The following is a 21406-nucleotide window of genomic DNA, read 5'->3' as shown; positions in this document are numbered from 1 at the left end:
AGGGAGTTTTATCTTAAAAAAAAAAATTGATATCTGTCTCACCAATCATATTGCAACCAGGTCTGTTAGTTTCCTGAAGAGAAATTACGTGCTGCGGTACGTTCCAGAAGCAGCTCTTTATGCCCGTATTGCTGATCAAACTATTTTTTAAAAACGTCACTATCATACATCACCTTGCCTCGGAACAGGGTACAGGCCTGGGATTTTTGATAGAAAAAGGTGTCTTCAGTGACCATTTCCCAGTTTGGGATGAAGAGACATAAAGAAGCCCTCTAATAAGGAAATTACGCCGGGCCTCACTGTTAATAGTACAGTATCCCTCAGCAGCTGCCGCCGTTAGGAGCTATCCACTGACCCCTGTAGTCTGCACCTCCCAACATGGCAGCATTTAGCTCGCGACCTGCTCAAGATGGCCACAGAAACACTTCCGGCATCTTTCCGAACTAGGCCCGCCCCAATTTGCGTATTTTTACCGTGCAGAGGGAGGGATTTAGAGTTAGCCTTTGATTGGTCAGCTTGACTGGCGACCTTTCCCCTCTGCGACAGTTTCCCGAGGTACCTAGTGTCTGAGCGGCACAGACGAGATCTCGATCGAAGGCGAGATGGCGGACGTGCTAGATCTTCACGAGGCTGGGGGCGAAGATTTCGCCATGGATGAGGATGGGGACGGTGAGGACAGTGGAGGCGGGCGGGGGTAGCGGGGAAGGTGTGAGAGAAGGCTATAATAGGAAAATTTACTCTCTTTTCTCCCGGGTCGTGAGGATGGGAATCGGGGAACCGGGTCTTGGGTGGATTAGAGATTCCGCCCCCTTTAGGAGAAGGGAGGGCGTGACCGGGAAGGCACTGAGACTGGAGGCGCTTTGGGTCGGCTTGCAGACAGTGTCTTGGGAAAGAAATGATTGTTACAAATGACTGTCATGGTTGCTTACTCTTTTATCTTCTGGGGCTCCAGAGAGCATTCACAAACTGAAAGAAAAAGCAAAGAAACGGAAGGGTCGCGGCTTTGGCTCTGGTGAGTGTGGGGAAAATGGGGTAGAGTGGCCTAGTAGGGCAGGAGCCCCGGGTTTTGGAGTCCCCACCCAACTCATAGGAACAATGGGAGAAAGGGGGAGTTTTTGGTGATCTCGTGTGTGTTCCTTATAGAAGAGGGGTCCCGAGCGCGGATGCGTGAGGATTATGACAGCGTGGAGCAGGATGGCGATGAACCCGGACCACAACGCTGTGAGTAATAATGGAACCTGTGAGGTATCCGTGTCTGTGGTAGTAGTTAGAAACCGATAACATAGTTAAGCAGTAGGAATGGGTTCAGAGATAGGTTAAACAATCTGAGTCCGCACTCACTCTACTCCTGTGAGTCTGCTTGAAGCGTTTCTCTCATGTACTCATACAACTTCCCCCCGTCCCCCAACAGCTGTTGAAGGCTGGATTCTTTTTGTCACTGGAGTCCATGAGGAAGCCACTGAAGAAGACATACACGACAAATTCGCAGAATATGGGGAAATTAAAAACATTCACCTCAACCTCGACAGGCGAACAGGATATCTGAAGGTATCCTAAGTGACACTTGATTGCCTCCTTTCTTTCATAACCCTTAGACAGCATTGGTAGTTCTGTGTTTGCTGTGGTTGGCCAAGAGCAAAGTTGAAATAAAATGACATTTAAAACATGGATATGTTTTGTCAGACACGCCAAAGAGACAGACATGTTGTATATTTACAGAGATATATGACGTACATTCATTGCTTAAATTTTATAGATTTTTCTGAGTTTAGATTTGAGGAAAAAGATACTCAGTGATGCTTGGGGAAATAGGAGGGTTTTCATATCTGTCTTTTTACTTTCCCCAGGGGTATACTCTAGTTGAGTATGAAACATACAAGGAGGCCCAGGCTGCTATGGAGGGACTCAATGGCCAGGATTTGATGGGACAGCCCATCAGCGTTGACTGGTGTTTTGTTCGGGGTCCACCAAAAGGCAAGAGGAGGTAAAATGAAGAGGGCAAACACTGGGTGAAGGGAATATGAACAAAACAGAATGAGGACGTAGTATTATGTCCCTCTAATGGACTCTTCTCCCTGCTTCTTTTTCCTTAGAGGAGGCCGAAGACGCAGCAGAAGTCCAGATCGGAGACGTCGCTGACAGGTCCTCTGTTGTCCAGGTGTTCTCTTCAAGATTCCATTTGACCATGCAGCCTTGGACAGATAGGACTGGGGTGGAACTTGCTGTGTTTATATTTAATCTCTTACCCTATATGCATAGTATTTGAGTTGCGAATAAATGTTCCATTTTTGTTTTCTACATTTAATATTACTTTCCTATCGTAAAATTGAAAGTTCTAAAGCATAGTAAGGCTGTATGGATCATTGTGAAGATAATTCTAGGGACTGAACTCTATTTCTTTTTTTTTTTTTTTTTTGGAGATGGAGTCTCGCTCTGTCGCCCAGGCTGGAGTGCAGTGGCCGGATCTCAGCTCACTGCAAGCTCCCCCTCCCGGGTTTACGCCATTCTCCTGCCTCAGCCTCCCGAGTAGCTGGGGCTACAGGCACCCGCCACCTCGCCCGGCTAGTTTTTTGTATTTTTTAGTAGAGACGGGGTTTCACCGTGTTAGCCAGGATGGTCTCGATCTCCTGACCTCGTGATCCGCCCGTCTCGGCCTGCCAAAGTGCTGGGATTACAGGCTTGAGTCACCGTGCCCAGCCTATTTCTTTTTTTTTTGAGATAGAGTCTTGCTGTGTTCCCCAGGCTGGAGTGCAGCTGCGTGATCATAGCTCACTGCAACCTGCAACTTCAAACTCCTGGGCTCAAGCCATCCTTCTGCTTCACCCTCCCTAGTAGTTGGGATTACAGGCACATGCCACCATGCCCAGCTAAATTTTTAATATTTTTGTAGAGATGGGGTCTCGCTGTGTTGCCTGGGTTGGTTATGTGAATTTCTATACTAGATACAGTCTCAAGTTTCAGGTAGGGTTTAAAGTAGACACTGGTCAGTATTTCTTTTTTGGGGGAACTAGGAGAGCAGGAGTAGAAATGAGATGTTAAGATATTATGGTATTAAAGACTTACTATTTTGTTCCTATACACTCTGTTAGGATCAGACAGATGTTATAGAAATGTCTTTCGTTTTTCCTGCACTTCTTGATGTCACAGTTTTTTGTACTTCCTGCTGTCTAAGGGCATGAATCTCCTGTTGGAGCATTCTCCCAAACCCTTCTTTAGAAGAGTCTATACTAAGTTCTCGGTGCCCTCTTCGGCAGCCAAGGGTGAAGGCCCCATAGAGGAGAGGATCCAAAGGAGCACTGAGGAGGCCAAAAAGGAAAAGGATGTGGCTCAGGCTGGGAGGGACTTCAGTTAGCATGGTGGGGGAGAACCAGTACCACAGACCCAGTAGGTAATAAGGTGTCCAGCAGAGGATGAAGGTCAGCAAGATAAGCAGGGCCAGTCTCAGGGCCCGGAGACGAACACGGGGACGATTGTCAAAGGAGCGGCGGAGGGCAAATTCACCAGCAGGGGCTAGGAATTTAGAAAATATACTGTAATTCAGACTCTAAGCTTCTGAACTGAGTATGGGGTGAATTGATAGAGGGGCATAGCTAGTGACACAGAGCTCGCCTCCTACAAGGAGGAGAATGCTGCAAACCCTTTTCCCCTTCTCAACCTGGGACTGTATGATCTCTTACCCCCAAGGATTATGATAGAAATGTGAAGCCACCTAGTCTACTTTAAGACTTGATGGTGTTCAAGAATAAATAATACTGATTGCCTCCCTAGTCCTTGTCCAGCTAACTCAGCTGTTTATAATTGAAAGGATTCAATTAAATTAGCATCAGGTGCTAGACATATGGTTAGGATCTCACCACAGTTTAGTGACTGGTAGATAGCTATTAGGTAGGTAGATAAATGATGCTAGAGGCAACAGGTCTAGGGTTAAGGATTAAGGCCTGGGAATTGGAGTCTCACCATGGCTCCCCTTCCTTGTCTGGGGGCTGGACACACTGAGGACAATGCGGCTACAGCAGATGGCCATGGCAGTCAGTGGCAGCAGAAAGAGGCAGCAGAAGGTGAAGAGGTTATAGGTGGTCTCTTGCCATCGAGCCTTGAAGCTGCCTTTGGTGACACACTGAGTGAAAGGGACTGGGCCAGCTCGGTGGACGGTATGGAACAGGAACAGCTGGAGTGGAGTTCAGGACTATTAGAACTGGTTCCCCTCACCACCCAACCTACCCACCTATGTCATACTGTCTCCTCCCAATTCATCCTTAATTCCAAGTGAAGCAGCACAGTGCCGAAAAACAGTTCATCCATGGTGCCATGTTAAAAGAGGTTGGAAATATATCTTGAAAATCCTGTCTTCCTTTTAGGCTTGAATATGATGCTGAGCAGTGAGTTTGTTAAATCTCGGAACTTAAAACAATCCCGCCTTCTCAAGTACTATTCTAACACTGCGCTTTATAAGGGATGATATTTCTACCACCTCACTCATATTTTTAGCTGAAATGATTTTCCTGGTATGTCTGTTATTTTGTGGAAAAAGAAAAACTGTGTAAAATGGGTGCTGCCAAAATTCCAGGCCATTTTGCAGTGACTCTGAAGTGACCTTTAGTAGTAATAGTCTTATGTGCAGTAACTATAATGGTAAAGAATGTTAAATAATAAAATTTAACATTTTCCAAATGCTATTGGGCTGCCCCTCCCCCTTTTTGTTAAATTGCTGGATTTTCCAACTGAATCAGTAAAAACTATTTCCATTTAGAGCTACAAGGTTAAAGTGCCTGGGTTCCAGTAATGCAGATTGAGTCACTATTAATTTGATAAAAGGTAAGCTCAGTAGGTATCAGATTCCTAGATACAAGGCATTTGGGACAGTGATTTTAGCAGACATGAGGGACATTTAGGAAAGATGAATAGTTTCAGCCTAAGACAGAGTTTTGTAAACTGTTTGGAGTTATGATCAGGCTACTCTGAGCTACTCGGAAAATGTTCTTTCCTCTTCCCATCTCTTGCATTCATATATTTATAATTTGTTTTTGTTTTTGTGCTATGCCTAAGAAGTACATGAGAATTGTGAGGGGTATAAAAATAGTCAAAGCTGGCTGGGCACAGTGGCTTACGTCTGTAATCCCAGCACTTTGGGAGGCTGAGGCGGGCGGATCACGAGGTCAGGAGATCGCGACCATCCTGGCTAATACGTGAAACCCTGTCTGTACTAAAAATAAAAAAAATTAGTGGTGGCAGGCGCCTCTTGTCCTATCTACTCGGGAACTCCAGGAGGCTGAGGCAGGAGAATGGCCTGAACCTGGGAGGCGGAGCTTGCAGTGAGCTGAGATTGCGCCATTGCACTCCAGCCTGGGTGACAGAGCGAGACTCTTGTCTCCAAAAAAAAAAAATAATCAAAGCTCTTGGATTCATAGTTTGGTCCAAGCCTTGCTTTGATCTTTCCTTTCTCCTATTTTATTACCATTTACCATGTACTGTAGAAACATCCCTTTCAACTGCTGGTAACTTGGGAACAAGCCTACAAAAATAAGTAATTTCTAACTACCCCAATCGTACCCCTAAGGACTCCTAAGCGCTTACCACACTAACGTGACATTATTAAATTTTTTATTTTATTAACACTAATATTTTAACTACAACTACAGCATTGGGCAAGGCAGAATTTACCCAGGATACTAATTTGGAACCAAAAAATTTCACCTTTTGCACATGTATCATACATGTCACAATCAGTTTGCCATTGAAACAAATAGAGATTGCAAATATTGTCAGATTGTCAGGCCATAAGAAAGGATAAAATTCATTTCCCTTTGCATCATCTTGTGGCCCATGGATTTCAAGTGCCTTAGCCAAAATCATATAGCTAGTTAGCAGTAGAGCCGAGACTCAGAAAAAAACAAAGTAAAACAGGCAAACTGAAACAAAAAGTCTTCTAATTCCCAGTCCACATGTAAAATTTGCTTTATGTAAACAAACCTAATTGTACCTTACCTTAATTGTAAATGGCACTGTAGCAACAGGCTTCTTTTTAACACTTGGATTGGTAAAGGTCTTGTTTGCAACATATTAGAAGTATTAGTTTTCTCCTTTTATCTCCCCAGACAGAGTCTGGCTCTGTCGCCCACGCCAGAGTGCAGTGGTGCATTCTTGGCTCACTGTAGCCTCCACCTCCCAGGTTCAAGAAATTCTCATGCCTCAGCCTGCTGAATAGTTGAGATTACAGGTGCTCACCACTACACCGGGCTAATTTTTGTATTTTTAGTAGAGATGGGGTTTCATCATGTTCGCCAGGTTGGTCTTGAACTCCCGACCTCAAGTGATCCACCCGCCTTGGCCTTGCAAAATGCTGGGATTACAGGCTTGAGCCACCAGGCCTTTCTTTGTTCTTAGGAGTATAGTCAGACTAACTTCTAGTAGTTATATTTCTAATAATTGAGGATGTAAGTAAGGATCAAGTCTTAAATCAGTATAATATATTATCATTCCTAGGCCGGGCGTGGTGGCTCAAGCCTGTAATCCCAGCACTTTGGGAGGCCGAGACGGGCGGATCACGAGGTCAGGAGATCGAGACCATCCTGGCTAACACGGTGAAACCCCGTCTCTACTAAAAATACAAAAAAAAACTAGCCGGGCAAGGTGGCGGGCGCCTGTAGTCCCAGCTACTCCGGCGGCTGAGGCAGGAGAATGGCCTGAACCTGGGAGGCGGAGCCTGCAGTGAGCTGAGATCTGGCCACTGCACTCCAGTCCGGGCGACAGAGCGAGACTCTGCCTCAAAAAAAAAAAAAAAATACATATATATATATATATATAATCATTCCAGAAACAAATCCTAGACCCTTCTTGGCCTCCTTCTAGACATAATTCTAATCCTACAGTCTCAGAGATGCTGCTCTATCCTGCTCCCCAACCCCATGATAGTGATAGTGGTTTTTGCCTTGAAGGAATTGCTTTGTATTTAGCTTTTTTCCCACCTAGATTTCTAGTTCCTTTTCAGTATTGGATTTGCTTTGAGATTTGATTAACCTAGTATCAGGTTCAGATGCTTGCCTCTTTCCAATTTTAACACTCATTCGACAATAAAGTCAGTAAAAAACACAAATTTGGTTATGTCACTCTCTTTAGTGTCTCTCCACTGCACTCAGGATAAAGTACAATTTTATTATTTGTGATCTGGCTCGCTCTTCCCCTCTCAGCTCATTACTCACCATTAACTAGTCCTCAGCTTTAGCAGCATTGAGATCCTCTATCCTCCATCTTCCCTAGCATTTCTCCTATTTTAATTGGTCTAACACCTATCTCTGAAGAATCAAACATTAACATCTGGAAAGCTGTTCCTGACTGCACCGCTGTGTCAGACACCCCTCTCTGCTCCCCACCCCCATTGTCTTCTTTAGCTCCTTTAGCATAACACTTTTGAATACACTATATTGTAATTGCCTAATTTCTTTGTTTCCTGCACTAGTCAATACATTTCCTGAAGGCAGAATTTTGCTACCCTATCCTTAGCAAAATTTGAGCGGCCCTGGAGATGCATATTACTTTTTGAATGGATAAATGAGTACCACAAAGTTTTACCCAAACCACTGACTTCACTCTCTTCATAGACCCACATGTATGTTTTTCTGTTTTTCTTCCCTGCCCCAATCTGAAGGAGGTGAGATTGGGAGGATGCAGAGATGCAGAAGCCAAGTGTAGTAAAACAGATCTAATGGAAGAGGCACAAACAGAGGATACTGCTTATAAAAGGCAGGCTCTTAACAGATGTAAATTAACATGCAAATAACCTTACAGAAGAGAGCAGAGGTAGCCGGGCACGGTGCCTCACGCCTGTAATCTCAGCACTTTGGGAGGCTGAGGCGGGCGGATCACGAGGTCGAAAGATGGAGACCACTTGGCCAACATGGTGAAACCTCGCCTCTACTAAAAATACAAAAATTAGCCGGGCGTGGTAGCGGGCGCCTGTAGCTTCTCGGGAGGCTGAGGCAGGAGACTTGCTTGAACCCAGGAGGCGGAGGTTGCAGTGAGCCGGCCAAAAAAAAAAGCAGAGGCTTACTTCCTGAGAATTAATGGTCCCCAAGCGCACCCTTTAACTCATGCTACGGACCCAAATCCCTGTCCTGCCCGGTCCTGAGTCCTAGGTCACTCACCTGGGGCAAGGCAAGCAGGAAACTAAGTCCCCAGGCTGCCCCTAGAAGTTTCCTTACACCTGAGCGGGATCCAAGCGGGTTGAGTACTGCTGCCTGGCGGTCCAGTCCAATGACCACAGGCAGGAAAGCTGCAGAATACATGGCCATTAGTTTCAGAAACATGAGTGTCCGACATGCGATGTCCCCGGCCAGCCATTGAACAGTGATATTCCAGGTGGCATCTAGGGGCATAACCACAAAAGTGGCTAGTAAGTCGGCAGCTGCTAAATGGGCGAAGAGTCTCCTGACTGGAGAGGGGCGGAGCTGGCTGGGTTGCGGCCCTGTCACTGACCACAGGACGGCGAGGTTCCCTCCAGCCGAAGAAACAAACAGCACAATGGTCACTCCCACTCGGACCTTGGCTGCTGCCGAGAAGGTGGGCAGCTCTGAGCCCTCCACCACCACTCCTGATCCAGCCCAGACCTCCTCCCCCGCTGCTGACCCCCAAGGGGTGCCATTGCCTGCAGACATGGTGGCCTGGAGAGAAACTGAGGAGGATGCAGTGTGGGTATGAAGCGGTTAGCTCTGGCCACTGATTCTTCTCCCACCTTTTCAGGATCTGGAGCTGATTATTGCGAACTTCGTTCACTAAAGCCTCTGCTTCTGGAGACTCTCCATCTGTTCTGGAGGAGGTCACTTGTCCAACTGTCAAGGTTCTGCAGGGAACGAAGATCTGGTACCAGTCACGCTCCTTTTTCCTTGGAAAGACCAGCCTGGGCTTCGGGTTTCCACTGCCCTAGACCTCTTTAGCCCCTACAGCCCTGGATTCAGTCAGAGCCTGCGTGCATGTGTATTTGGGATGTTCTGCCGGGCGCACTCCTATCCCGGCCTCTAAGGCGTGGAGTTCACTGCGGCGCTTTCTCGCCCCGCCCCGACCCCTGCAGGCCCCGCCCTTGGTCCTGAATATTTAAAGAAGAATGTGCCGCTGGAGGCGTGCTAGGGAGTGGAGATCGTCTGATAAGGAGACCCTCTGACAGAGACACGCACAATAATACGCAGATGTAGGCTCAAAAGGCACGCGTTTCGCGTCCTGAAATTCCGCTTCGAGGGCAAGCTCCACTCGCTTTCTTTTCTGATATTGTTTGTCCCTCGCGAGGCACCGTTGGGTCGCGCAGGAGGCGTGACTAGGGGCGGGAAGTGGGGCGGGAGCGGGGCCGCGGAGCCTGGGCTGCGGCTGTCATGGACGCCTGGGTCCGCTTCAGTGCTCAGAGCCAAGCCCGGGAGCGGCTGTGTAGGTGCGGCCCGAATAGGAATGGGGGTGGGGCGGGGGAGGGATGGGCAGAGGAAGACTCTAGTGAGGCGAAATCAGTTCAGGCTATAGGGGGGTCAAGAAGGGTCAACTCTGGCTACGGGGGCCCGAACGGACCGTGAGGCGCAGATTTGAGCCGCTGTTGAGATGATTCCTTTCCGCTCGCGGAAGAGATGGGGAAACTGAGGCATGAATGGGTCAGCGGGGAGGCCACTCAGGGTTGCTGTGTCCACATAAGACCGACAGTGTTCTCACTGAGCGGTGACAGAATGAGGAGCATTCACCCCACGGTGGATAGCCCTGGACTCTGCCCCCATAGATGAGGAGGCACTCCCAGTTTCCATGTCCCCACACCGTGCTGTCATTCGGGAACTCCTCTGCGTCCGTCCTGGTGTTTGGTCTCCATTCAGCTAGAGGGCCTTGAAATCTCTTAGTTCACCTGTTGTGAGGAATAAAATGCCCTCCATCTGTCTGCCTCCCCTCATCGATCACATACATGCTCACGCTGATGTGCTTGTGATGGACCCTGCGGCCTGCACTGGCCCCTTCAGGCCTCATCATTGTCAAATCTCTTATTTGCTCAGCATTCAATAGTGTTCCCCACCCCTTTCTAGACTTTTTTTTCTCCTTATGCCTTTCCCTTCCTCTGACCTGGAGAAATGGTGAGATATGGGCATGGAGGAGGAAGGGGAGTGGTCTCAAACTGGGAAAGGGGGAAGTCTGTGCCTTTTGGAGGGTAATTTTGAGCGGAAGGTAAGGGGGGTCTCCACCTTACGTTGTCTGCCCTCTCCTCTAGGGCCGCCCAGTATGCTTGCTCTCTTCTTGGCCATGCGCTGCAAAGGCATGGAGCCAGTCCTGAGTTACAGAAACAGATTCGACAGCTGGAGGGCCACCTGAGCCTTGGAAGAAAGCGTAAGTAACTCTGTCTTTCCTTTTATCCCCCAACCCTTCCTCCATCCCCAGCTCTCCTTCCTTGGTCCCTCCTTCCTGTACCCTCTCTGCCTGTTCTTCTTTCTCATTTGGCTCTGCACTTACCCTCTGCATGTGTCAAGTTGAGATAAGAGAGCAGGGGTACGGAAGTAATTAGGAGGGTTGGAGAGAATGGGGCAAGTTTGAGAAAACTAAACTGGCACAAAAATTAAATTTGAAATTGAAAAATGAAGTGTTTCTTCTCTTTATCTTTTATTTTTTTTGAGACAGAGTCTCTTGTCCAGGTTGGAGTGCAGTGGCCCAATCTCGGCTCACTGCAACCTCTGCCTCCCAGGTTCAGGCAATTCTCCTGTCTCAGCCTCCTGAGCACCTGGGACTACAGGTGCCCACCACCATGCCGGGCTAATTTTTGTATTTTTAGTGGAGATGGGGTTTCACCATATTGGCCAGGCTGGTCTCAAACTCCTGACCTCAGGTGATCCAGCCACCTCAGCCTCCCAAAGTGCTAGAATTGCAGGCTTGAACCACCGCGTCCAGCCTGTTTCTGCTCTTCAAAAAAATTGTTATTATTGCTCAACTTTTGCCTTCTTGCTTTCTCTGTTTCTGTTTCTTGCTATCTGCCTCTCTACTTACAAATCCTTGCTTTCCCTTTCTAATCTCCACAAGTTCTACGCCTGGGTAACTCAGCAGATGCCCTTGAGTCAGCCAAAAGAGCTGTTCACCTATCAGATGTTGTCCTGAGATTCTGCATCACTGTTAGTCACCTCAATCGAGCCTTGTACTTTGCCTGTGACAATGTCCTGTGGGCTGGAAAGTCTGGACTGGCTCCCCGTGTGGATCAGGAGAAGTGGGCCCAGCGTTCATTCAGGTTTGATATCCTTTTCTCCTTCAAGATTTTTTTTTTTTTTGTAGCCTCTATATTGCATAGCTTGTCTTATATGAGGGAAAGATCTCTTAGGATCTTTCCGGAGTATATAAGTCTTGATCAGTCACTTGGCTTCCAGTCTTCAGTTAGATCTTAAACTATTGGAGAATATCAAATGGGGGGAGATGGAAGACAGATGATCTTCCATAATGAATGACTAATATTGTGCAAGGTAAGATATTATATCACTTTAATTGTGCTTCTATACCACAGGTTATTCCCCCTCACTACCTGCTTACTCATTCATTCCAAAAATATTTATTAGATGCTTACTGTGGGGCAGGGGATAAAGCAAAGAGCTAAACAGATAATGTGCCTATGTGCCTGTTCCCATGAAGCTTCCAGTTTAGTGGGGGAGTTAGATACTACAGTGAATAACTTCTCATATATATTTGTGGGAAAGTATGTGGTATTATGAAAGAATATCACAAGGGGAGCTAATTTAGATTGAAAAATTGGGAAAAACTCTTTGAGAAGGCAATATTTTAGTTCAGACCTGATGTCTGAGTAGGAGGAGTTAGACAAAGCCAACAGTAGTAGAAAAGACGTTTCCAAACAGAGAAAATAGCACATTCTAAGTAAGGCTTTGAACTAAGAAAGACTTAAGGGAATTAGAGAAATAGAAAGCCAGTGTGATTGACAGTATTGAGTCCATCAGTTCAAATTTGAGAGGTAGACAGGCACCAGACCTTTCATATAGTGTCTTTTAGTTAATGCTTGTTTTATTTTATCCTACAATGGAACATTATTGAAGGATTCTGAGCAGGGAAATGACTTGATTCAAATTGTGTTTAAAGGACATCTCTTTCTGAGATGTTGAAAATGGATTGCAGGCCAGGCGCGATGGCTCACACCTGTAATCCCAGCACTTTGGGAAGCCGAGGTTGGGGGATCACGAGGTCAGGAGTTCAAGACCAACCTGGCCAACATGGCAAAACCCCGTCTGTACTAAAATTACAAAAATTAACCACGTGTGGTGGCGGGCACCTGTACTCCCAGCTACTTGGGAGGCTGAGGCAGGAGACTTGCTTGAACCCGGGAGGCAGAGGTTGCAGTGAGCTGCGATTGTGCTATTGCACTCCAGCCTAGGTGACAAAAGCAAGACTCCATCTCAAAAAAAAAAAAAGAAAGAAAGAAAGAAAAGAAAAGAAAATGGCCGGGTGCGGTGGCTCAAGCCTGTAATCCCAGCACTTTGGGAGGCCGAGACGGGCAGATCATGAGGTCAGGAGATCGAGACCATCCTGGCTAACACGGTGAAACCCCGTCTCTACTAAAATATACAAAAAACTAGCCAGGCGAGGTGGCGGGCGCCTGTAGTCCCAGCTACTCGGGAGGCTGAGGCAGGAGAATGGCGTAAACCCGTGAGGCGGAGGTTGCAGTGAGCTGAGATCCGGCCACTGCGCTGCAGCCTGGGTGACAGAGCAAGACTGCATCTCAAAAAAAAAAAAAAAAAGAAAAGAAAATGGATTGCAGTGGGGCAAGAGAGGATATGCCCTAATATGAGCAAGAGATGATGTTGGCTTGGACAAAGGAGGTAGCTGACAATGAAGGTAGTGAGAAATACGATGTGGGAGTAAAATTCCCTAACATATTATCTGTATTTGTTTTTTGTTTTCCTATGATTGTACTTTTTTGTTATATTGACCTTGCTTTTCCCTTCATCTTTCTCAGTGATTTACAACTATAACATGGCTTATGATGTATGAGGGGTGGGAGCAGAGGCATGGCTGGAACAGTATGGAAAAGCAACTCCCTAAAGGAGTCTGTGTGTTATATTTATTCATTTCATCCAACAGATACTTACTGAGCTCTTACCATATGGTAGGCATCAGTCTACATACAGGGGTCCAGTGGTTAAAGACAAACAAGGCCTCTGCTCCTCTGGAACTTACCTTGTAATGGGATGAGATAAATATAAATACACAATAAATTAAAATATCAGATACTGGTAAGTATTATGCAGGAAATTAAGACAGGGTTATGGAGTAGAGAGTAACTGATTCAGTGCTTTAGATTTAGGGATAAGGGAAGGCCTCTCCGAAGAGGTGATATTTAAGCTCATACCTGAAGAGCAAGAAAGAACTAGCTATGTGAGGATTTTGGAGGGAGAATATTCCAGGTAGAGGGAATAGGTAGTGCAAAGGTCCTAAGGCAAGAACAAGCATGATGAAATTAAAATGTAGAAAGAAACCAACATGGTTGGCACATAATGATTGAAGGAAAGAATGATACAAGGTAAAGTTAGAGGGGTAGGGACCAGATGTTGAGTCCTGTAAGCCTCTCTAAGGTATTTATATTTTATTATGAATGTGATAGGAAGAAAACCATGACAAGCTGTGTTTTTTTGTTTGTTTGTTTGTTTATTTGTTTTTCTTTTTTTTTTTTGAGATGGAGTCTTGCTCTGTTGCCCAGGCTGGAATGCAATGGTACAATCTCAGCTTACTGCAACCTCCACCTCCCAGGTTCAAGCAATTCTCCTACCTCAGCCTCCTGAGTAGCTGGGATTACAGGCACGTGCCACCACGCCTGGCTAATGTTTGTATTTTTGGTAGAGACAGGATTTCACCACGTTGGTCAGGCTGGTCTCGAACTCCTGACCTCATGGTCTGCCTGCCTCGGCCTCCCAAAGTGCTGGAATTATAGGCGTGAGCCACCGTGCCTGGTCAACCATGGAGAGTTTTAAGAAGGGAAGTAATGATGTGATTTATGTTTATGCTAGCTACTATATGAAAATAGATTGTTGGGGGTGGGGCAAGAATGGCCACAGTGAGACCAGTTAAAACACTAAAGCAGAAGTCCAGACAAGAGATGTTAGTGGCTTAGAGTATGGCGGTGGGATGTGATAGAGAGATGTGGTTGGATTCAGGATATACTTTGAAGGTAGATCAAGTTATTGAGTACAGACCACCACTGTCAGATTGGATTGCAAATAAAAAACATGGATTTTTTTACTGAAGAAATTTATAATTTAACACATTTGGCAATTAAACCTCTGGGCCACTTTTCTTTTTTTTTTTTTTTTAAAGAAATAGGGATTGGATTTAGATCACCTTTAATATGTTTGAGTCTCTGAAACAACTGAAATTTGTTCTTTCAAAACAAGTTTGCCTTGTTATAGGTCAAGTAGAGAGAGAGTATGTGTGTGTGAGTGTGTGTGTGTGTGTTGCCAAGTGGAAAATGAAGTTTGAGATTGACCTTGGAAGATTTCATGATGCTCATGAAGTTTAAAACAGGATCTTAAGGCGCACGTAAACATGTATTAGTTATAGAATGGTGGGAGGACTGTGTTTCTTCATTTTTATTGGGACATAATTGACAAATATAAATTATATATATTTAAGGAGTTATAGCTCGATGTTTGTACATGTATGTTGTGACGTGATCACCACAGTCAAGCTAATTAACATATCCATCATCTCGCATAATTACCTCTTTTCTTTTATGGTAAGAACACTTAAGATCTACCCTCCTGGCAAATTTCAAGTATACAATACAGTATTGTTAACTATAGTCACAATGTTGTACATTAGATCTCCAGAACTTATTCATCTTGCATAACTGAAACTTGTACACTTTGACCAATATCTTCCCATTTCCCCCACTCCCCAACCCCTGGCAACCCCCATTCTATTCTGTGCCTCTGTGAGTTAGCCCTTTTTTTTTTGATACGGAATCTTTCTTTGTTGCCCAGGCTGGAGTGCAGTGGTGAGATCTCGGCTCACTGTAACCTCTGCTTCCTGGGTTTAAGCAATTCTCATGCCTCAGCCTCCCGAGTAACTGGGATTACAGGCACTGGCCACCATACCTGGCCAATTTTTGTATTTTTATTAGGGACGGGATTTTGCCATGTTGACCCGGCTGGTCTCAAACTCCTGACCTCAGGTAATCCACCTGCATCGGCCTCCCAAAGTGCTGGGATTACAGGCATGAGCCACCACGCCCGGCCTTATTTTAGCTTCCACCTATAAGTGAGATTATGCAGTATTTGTGTTTCTGTGTCTGGCTTGTTTTGCTTAGCATAGTGTCCTCAAGGGAGGACATTTCTGATGGGGTAATAGCATTCACTTTACTTCTGATGATCTAATGTGTAATCTGTTTGTGCTACAGGAAAAGACAATGTTAAAATGTGATGTTGGATATGTTAAGTAGGTATCCATGCCCTTACTGACCCTTTTGCTCTGTGTATCAGGTACTATTTGTTTTCCCTCATCATGAATTTGAGCCGTGATGCTTATGAGATTCGCCTACTGATGGAGCAAGAGTCTTCAGCTTGTAGCCGGCGACTGAAAGGTTCCGGAGGAGGAGTCCCCGGAGGAAGTGAAACTGGGGGATTTGGGGGACCAGGGACTCCAGGAGGAGGTCTGCCCCAGCTGGCTCTGAAACTTCGGCTGCAAGTCCTGCTCCTGGCTCGAGTCCTTAGAGGTCATCCCCCACTTCTGCTAGATGTGGTCAGAAATGCCTGTGATCTCTTCATTCCACTGGACAAACTAGGCCTCTGGCGCTGTGGCCCTGGGATTGTGGGGCTTTGTGGCCTCGTGTCCTCCATCCTGTCTATTCTCACCCTAATCTATCCCTGGCTACGACTCAAGCCCTGACCTTCTGGTACAGGATAAGGAGGGGACCTGAATTGGTGAGGTGGAATCTTAGATAGTCCCCCATGTACCAGCCTCATTCAAATTCTACTCTTTGGTTAAAGTTAGAAATTCAGAGATTTAGGGGTGGAGGAAGAGCTTTGGGGAAGATGAGGTAAGGAAAGGTGACTCGTGAAGTTAATAGGATGTGTCTAATTTCTAGATGTGCCTGAGCTTCTGTTCTTTTCCTCTGTCTTTGTCTGTGTCTCTCTTGAATGTATTTACTTTGTGTCTGTTATGTCTATTTAAGGTTCTGTGTCTGTGCATCTCTCTCTCTCTTTCTTTTTTTAACCTTCTCATTCTTCTATCCAGGGATTTAATCAGCAGAATTACTTTTTGGTAGGGGAGGTATAAGGTTTGGTCTGTAAGGTTCTAACTGCCTTCTTTTTTCTCACAGAGGTGGCTTATGGCAGATTTTTCCTCCTTCAGACTCCAAACATAATTTTTAATACTATGTGCCAGTGGACTCTTCCCTCATATCTCTGTACCACAAGTGGTTGGATGTTTCCTCTTCCTCCCTCATGTCTACCTCACCAGCCTCGCTCATGATTTGGCCCTTATCCTTCCTTGTACACATACCTTCAGATTTCTGCTTACACTTTGATTTCAGAGCTTTATTCCCTAGTCTGTTCCCTAGTGTAGCATCTGGCTGTAAATCTTGTACAATGATTCTGTGTAAATAGCTGTGGCCTATGCCAATAATGAAGAGCAAGCCTTTCAGGTAAGCAAATTAAAGTTCAGTTTGCTCATCAACATTTAGTCTGGTCCCTCATTTTTTGGTCATTTGAGGCCCCTATTCCTGTCACTGTGGTTTGGGTTTTTCTTGGGATTAGCCACTAATGTCACCCACATTATTTTTATTGAGCACCTACAGTATGTAAAGCAAAATACTTAGTGGGCATCCAGAAATCTAAGAACCTCCACACTCCCAACTTTTCAGAAGTTTATAACCTAGCTGAGGAGTTGGGGTGGCAGAGGGGTGGTCTAATACTAAAGTTATTGTCCTGGCTCCACAAAACACATCTCATACCAGTTGATATATAATCCCTCTAAGAAGTAGAATGCCATATGACAGCATAGGCTAAGAGCCAAGAACAGAACTCAGTGGTGTGGGGCTGGTAAGGATTTGGAGCTGTGTCTTCACATGTTGGGACTCCCCTGGGTGGGTAGAGAAAATGATACCACTGCTGTCAGCTCTTTCATTTTCCATATTCCAGGTTGAGATAAATAAGGTTAGGAAGTAAAAAGAATCTATCGGCCAGGTGTGGTGGCTCACGCTGGTAATCCCAGCACTTTGGGAGGCCGAGGCAGGTGGATCACTTAAGGTCAGGAGTTCAAGACCAGCCTGGGCAACATGGTGAAACCCCGCCTCTACTAAAAATACAAAAATTAGCCAGGCATGGTGGCATGTGCCTGTAGTCCTAGCTACCTGGGAGGCTGAGGCATGAGAAATGCTTGAACCCAGGAGACAGAGGTTGCAGTGAGCCAAGATTGCGCCACTGCACTCCACCCTGGGTGATAGAGTGAGACTCTGCCTTAACAAAGAAAAAAAAAAAAAAAAAAAAGAGAATCTGAACCTATCTCCTATCCCCCGGCTGGGTGCAGTGGCTCACTTTGGGAGACTGAGGTGGGAGGATTCCTTGAGTTCAGGAGTTCAAGACCAGCTTGGGTAACATAGTGAGACTCTGTATTCTCAATATAAATAATTTGTCTAAAAACTTTTAGATAAAAGTTTAAGATTCTTTTCTTATAAAAGAAGAATCCATCTCCCACTCCTGTTCCAAATTTGAGGAAAGCATTATTGACCTGGCAACAACAAACAGTAGAAAAAAAGAAATAGCAGAAATGGACCAAAAAAATATTCTCTGGATGTAGAGATGAGGCCTCCAGGGGGCAGCACCAAGGCAGAGAAATAGACTAAGATGGCTCAGTCCTTTCCTTGGTCTGGGGCTCCCCACAGTTCCCCACCGTCACTCCTCCCATTCCTTCCAACTTTATTTTTAGCTGCCATTGGGAGGGGGCAGGATGGGAGGGAAAGTAAAGAAAACAGAAAAGGAGAGGGACAGACAGAGGCCAGAGGACTTCTCATACCGGACAGAAACCGATCAGGCATGGAACTCCCCCTCATCACTCACCTGTTCTTGCCCCTGGTGTTCCTGACAGGTGAGGGAAGTTAACTTCTTGGTTTCTGGTGGGAATGGAAGATACATAGATCGTTTGGAATTGGGACCATTAGAGTTAAAATTCTTTGGGATTTAGGAAGCGAACACTGGTTCTACATTTCTTGTTATGTGTGTCTGTGTCCTTGTGCATTTTTAGGCCCTCACATATGACTGTTTCAATATTGAGACTGGCAGGGGCTAAAGCTGCCTAGGACCTTGTATAAGATTTGTATCTAATAATAATCATTATAATAATTATTTTTTAAAGATAGGGTCTTACTTTGTTGCCTAGGCTGGACTGCAGTGGTGCAACCATAGCTCAGTAGTCGGAACCACTAGGTGCGCGCCACCACACCCAGCTAATTTTTTTTTTTTTTGAGACAGGGTCTCACTCTGTCACTCAAGCTGGAGTGCAGTGGCATGATCATGGCTCACTCTAGCCTCAACCTCCCAGACTGAGGTGATCCTCCCACCTTGGCCTCCCGAGTAGCTGAGACTATAGGCATGTGCTACCACGCCTGGCTAATTTTTTTTTTTTTTTTGTAGAGACAGAGTTTTGCCATGTTGGCCAGGCTGGTCTTTAACTCCTGGACTCAAGCAATCCGCCCCCTACAGCCACCGAGAGTGCTGGGATTATAGGCATGAGCCAGCATGCTTGGCTGAGATTTGTATCTAAATATATAAAATCTTCATCCTAAGCCCTATAGGAGTAAGGAGACAAAAAATAAATGTGATGTGACTTTCCATGTGGCTAGTCTGATTCCTATTATCCCCTCCCTAACTTCTTACCCTTGGTGGTCCCTGGGGCCTGAGGCATAACTGACGAACTATGTGGTCAGAACTCTGGGTTTATCTAACCAATGAGCTGCAGTTTCTAGTCATACAGCCCTGCCAGTTTTCTGGATGCAGAACTGCTCACATACAAAACACCTTTCTGAAAATGAGCATGGTTTGGGATAAAGCTATTGCCATTGGTAATGGTGGGGGGTAGCCTGAGAGGGGTTGCTTAGAAGTACAGAGCGAGACATAGTTGGGGAAAGGACCATGGGAAGGACAAGAGGCCTGGAATTTTTCCTTGGCAGTGCCCTGTAATCATTGTTTCCTAAAATACCAGCTCTGATTTTAAAGGCATTGGGGTCAAAAGGGAAGATCAGCCAGGGTCGGCCACCTTTAGAGTGGGCTAAAGGCTGAGGAAACCATGAAGGTTGGCGGTGGGGGATGGGGGGTGCAGTTGGGAGAGTAGATGAGTTAAAAAGGAGGCAGGTTATGGGAAACTTCAGGGTGATGGGACCCTTGGCAAGGATGGATGGCAAACTATGTGTGTGGGCAGGCGGGTGGCCCCACCCAGTTAATTACCACTGAGATTGCCAAGGCTGGAATCAACCAGAGACCTAGACATTGGAAAAAGACAGTGAGAGTGTGACAATGACACTGAGAGTCAGGAAGAGATAGAGAAGGCGAGAGCCAGACATGCGGTGCTTCTTAGCTTCCTTTCATTCCCCCTATGTTGGGGAGAATTGGAAGCAATGGTTGTTCTGGGGATACAGAAAGGCCCTCTCCCTCTTTTGACCCTCACAGTTTGTTGAGGAGTGTGTGGGGGAGGAATGTTGTGGAAAAGAGTAACTTGACCTTTTCAGACATGTCTGTGAATGAAATTTCAGAGGTGGGAATGGAAATACAGCTGTACATCAGCATGGCAGAGGGCCACAGGTTAGGCATCTGGACACAAACACAGGAAGGGGATCATCTTTGCCTGGGGTTCTGAGCACGAGACACTGAGAGAGGCCAGAAAAGCTTAAGAGTGAAAAAGCAGGCAGAAAGACTGATATTAAGATGCTCCCTCATAGCTTCTCTCTGGCTGTGCCTCTAGCCATTCACTACTTCATGCTAACCTTATGATCCTGGCCCCACAGGTCTCTGCTCCCCCTTTAACCTGGATGAACATCACCCACGCCTATTCCCAGGGCCACCAGAAGCTGAATTTGGATACAGTGTCTTACAACATATTGGGGGTGGACAGCGATGGTGAGGAAGAAACTGGAGTGCCAGGGGACTGGGACTGCAGTAGAGCTAACAAAGGGGAGGCAAGATAGATGGGACTCTAAACTAATCTGGCCTTTTGAAAGTGGCTGGGGCTCTAAACTTGCCACCTCCATGCTTTTTCCCTTTGGCCTATGTCAAGGGTCATGTTCGCCCTATGCTTATATTCACATCCTCTTCCCAGGATGCTGGTGGGCGCCCCCTGGGATGGGCCTTCAGGTGACCGGAGGGGGGATGTTTATCGCTGCCCTGTAGGGGGGGCCCACGATGCCCCATGTGCCAAGAGCCACTTAGGTAAGAAGATGCCTGACCCTTCTCCTAAACCCTGACCTTGATACTCTAGAAGCTTCAACTCCCTATACCTCAGCTTTTTCACCCCTAAAATCCACATACTCCCTGTCCCCAATCTGATACCAATCCCTGCTCATTCTCCTCCAAAATCATATGAATTCAAGCACCCCATCTATGACACCATGATCTCATTCTCTTCTACCTCCTTCCAACCAGGTGACTACCAACTGGGAAATTCATCTCATCCTGCTGTGAATATGCACCTGGGGATGTCTCTGTTAGAGACAGATGGTGATGGGGGATTCATGGTGAGCTAAGGAAAGGGTGGTGGCAGTGTCTCTGAAGGTCCATAATAGAAAAAAGAGCAGTGTGGTAAGGGAAAATGGTCTGTGTGGAGGGGCCAAGAAGTTAAAAACCTAGAAAGCAAGGTAGGTAATGTCAGGGGGTGGTCTTCATGCCTCCTTCAACTGGGAGCATGTTCTGAGGGTGCCCTCCCAAGCCTGGGAGTAACTATTTTCCCCATCCCCAGGCCTGTGCCCCTCTCTGGTCTCGTGCTTGTGGCAGCTCTGTCTTCAGTTCTGGGATATGTGCCCGTGTGGATGCTTCATTCCAGCCTCAGGGAAGCCTGGCACCCACTGCCCAACGTGAGCCAGAGGAAGGCTGAGTACTTGGTTCCCAGAAGGGGATACTGGGTGGGAAAAAGATGGGGCAAAGGGGTATGATGCCTGGCAGGGGGCCTGCATGGCTGTCCTCATCGTTACCTAATATGCTTGCAAAAGCTCCATGTTTCCTGACAGATTAGAATTCAGACTCCTGGCCAGGTATGGTGGCTCACACCTGTAATCCCAGCACTTTGGGAGGCCAAGGTGGGCAGATCACTTGAGGTCAAGAGTTCAAGACCAGCCTGGCCAACATGGTGAAATCCCATCTCTACTAAAAAAGTACAAAAATTGCCAGGTGTGGTGGCTCATGCCTGTAATCCCAGCACTTTGGGAGGC

At 46.3% G+C, this 21406-nt stretch overlaps 4 protein-coding genes across 12 annotated transcripts in view; 3 read left to right on the top strand and 1 right to left on the bottom strand.

Annotated features, from left to right (window-relative positions):
* Window positions 1-492: 492 nt before the first annotated feature.
* On the top strand, window positions 493-2343 carry RBM8A (RNA binding motif protein 8A). 3 transcript variants are annotated; one of them, XM_011951297.1, is made up of 6 exons: window positions 493-669; window positions 953-1012; window positions 1144-1221; window positions 1412-1548; window positions 1848-1984; window positions 2094-2305. In XM_011951297.1, exons 1-6 carry the CDS (start codon window positions 603-605, stop codon window positions 2137-2139), a joined length of 525 nt encoding a protein of 174 aa, XP_011806687.1. In that variant the 5' UTR covers window positions 493-602; the 3' UTR covers window positions 2140-2305. The 3 variants fall into 3 exon arrangements, with proteins under 3 accessions (XP_011806687.1, XP_011806688.1, XP_011806686.1); XM_011951298.1 differs by having other exon boundaries at window positions 529-669; window positions 1147-1221; window positions 2094-2295; XM_011951296.1 differs by having other exon boundaries at window positions 559-669; window positions 1147-1221; window positions 1848-1974; window positions 2094-2343.
* A 641-nt stretch (window positions 2344-2984) lies between these two features.
* LOC105518331 (gonadotropin-releasing hormone II receptor) lies at window positions 2985-9027 on the bottom strand. The gene is made up of 3 exons (XM_011951295.1): window positions 8142-9027; window positions 3958-4168; window positions 2985-3510 (listed from the first exon to the last, which is right to left on the bottom strand). The coding sequence occupies exons 1-3, from the start codon at window positions 8649-8651 to the stop codon at window positions 3092-3094; spliced, it is 1140 nt and encodes a 379-aa protein (XP_011806685.1). The 5' UTR covers window positions 8652-9027; the 3' UTR covers window positions 2985-3091.
* An 88-nt stretch (window positions 9028-9115) lies between these two features.
* PEX11B (peroxisomal biogenesis factor 11 beta) lies at window positions 9116-16670 on the top strand. Of its 5 annotated transcripts, XM_011951290.1 has the most exons (5): window positions 9116-9415; window positions 10226-10341; window positions 11026-11227; window positions 15474-15914; window positions 16313-16670. In XM_011951290.1, the coding sequence occupies exons 1-4, from the start codon at window positions 9360-9362 to the stop codon at window positions 15877-15879; spliced, it is 780 nt and encodes a 259-aa protein (XP_011806680.1). In that variant the 5' UTR covers window positions 9116-9359; the 3' UTR covers window positions 15880-15914; window positions 16313-16670. The 5 variants fall into 5 exon arrangements, with proteins under 5 accessions (XP_011806680.1, XP_011806679.1, XP_011806682.1 ...); XM_011951289.1 differs by having other exon boundaries at window positions 15474-16668; XM_011951292.1 differs by having other exon boundaries at window positions 9137-9616; window positions 15474-16668.
* A 1179-nt stretch (window positions 16671-17849) lies between these two features.
* Window positions 17850-21406, top strand: part of ITGA10 (integrin, alpha 10) — a 17848-nt gene continuing 14291 nt past the window's right edge. The window contains exons 1-5 of one of the 3 annotated variants that reach the window (XM_011951286.1): window positions 17856-18078; window positions 19991-20102; window positions 20302-20411; window positions 20625-20716; window positions 20938-21052. In XM_011951286.1, the coding sequence (XP_011806676.1) occupies window positions 18027-18078; window positions 19991-20102; window positions 20302-20411; window positions 20625-20716; window positions 20938-21052 (481 nt within the window). In that variant the 5' untranslated portion in view covers window positions 17856-18026. Of the gene's footprint in view, window positions 18079-19990; window positions 20103-20301; window positions 20412-20624; window positions 20717-20937; window positions 21053-21406 lie in introns of all 3 variants that reach the window. The other 2 variants (XM_011951287.1, XM_011951288.1) reach the window with 2 other exon arrangements.

The sequence above is a fragment of the Colobus angolensis genome, unplaced genomic scaffold (assembly GCF_000951035.1).
Source record: "Colobus angolensis palliatus isolate OR3802 unplaced genomic scaffold, Cang.pa_1.0 Scaffold317, whole genome shotgun sequence".
NCBI lineage: Eukaryota > Metazoa > Chordata > Mammalia > Primates > Cercopithecidae > Colobus > Colobus angolensis.
Note: the sequence above shows the minus strand (reverse complement) of the source record. Positions and strands in the feature narration are given on the sequence as shown.

Excerpts from the sequence above, each read along its gene's own strand:
- RBM8A (XM_011951296.1), top strand. The coding sequence starts at position 603 with ATGGCGGACGTGCTAGATCTTCACGAGGCTGGGGGCGAAGATTTCGCC. Across the intron at positions 1,013-1,146 it reads GGGTCGCGGCTTTGGCTCTG|AGGGGTCCCGAGCGCGGATG; the intron begins GTGAGTGTGGGG and ends TCCTTATAGAAG. Across the intron at positions 1,975-2,093 it reads TGTTCGGGGTCCACCAAAAG|AGGAGGCCGAAGACGCAGCA; the intron begins GCAAGAGGAGGT and ends CTTTTTCCTTAG.
- LOC105518331 (XM_011951295.1), bottom strand. The coding sequence starts at position 8,651 with ATGTCTGCAGGCAATGGCACCCCTTGGGGGTCAGCAGCGGGGGAGGAG. Across the intron at positions 4,169-8,141 it reads TCCTGCTTGCCTTGCCCCAG|CTGTTCCTGTTCCATACCGT; the intron begins GTGAGTGACCTA and ends ACTCCACTCCAG. Across the intron at positions 3,511-3,957 it reads GACAAGGAAGGGGAGCCATG|CCCCTGCTGGTGAATTTGCC; the intron begins GTGAGACTCCAA and ends CTAAATTCCTAG.
- PEX11B (XM_011951290.1), top strand. The coding sequence starts at position 9,360 with ATGGACGCCTGGGTCCGCTTCAGTGCTCAGAGCCAAGCCCGGGAGCGG. Across the intron at positions 10,342-11,025 it reads CCTGAGCCTTGGAAGAAAGC|TTCTACGCCTGGGTAACTCA; the intron begins GTAAGTAACTCT and ends AATCTCCACAAG. Across the intron at positions 11,228-15,473 it reads TGGGCCCAGCGTTCATTCAG|GTACTATTTGTTTTCCCTCA; the intron begins GTTTGATATCCT and ends TCTGTGTATCAG.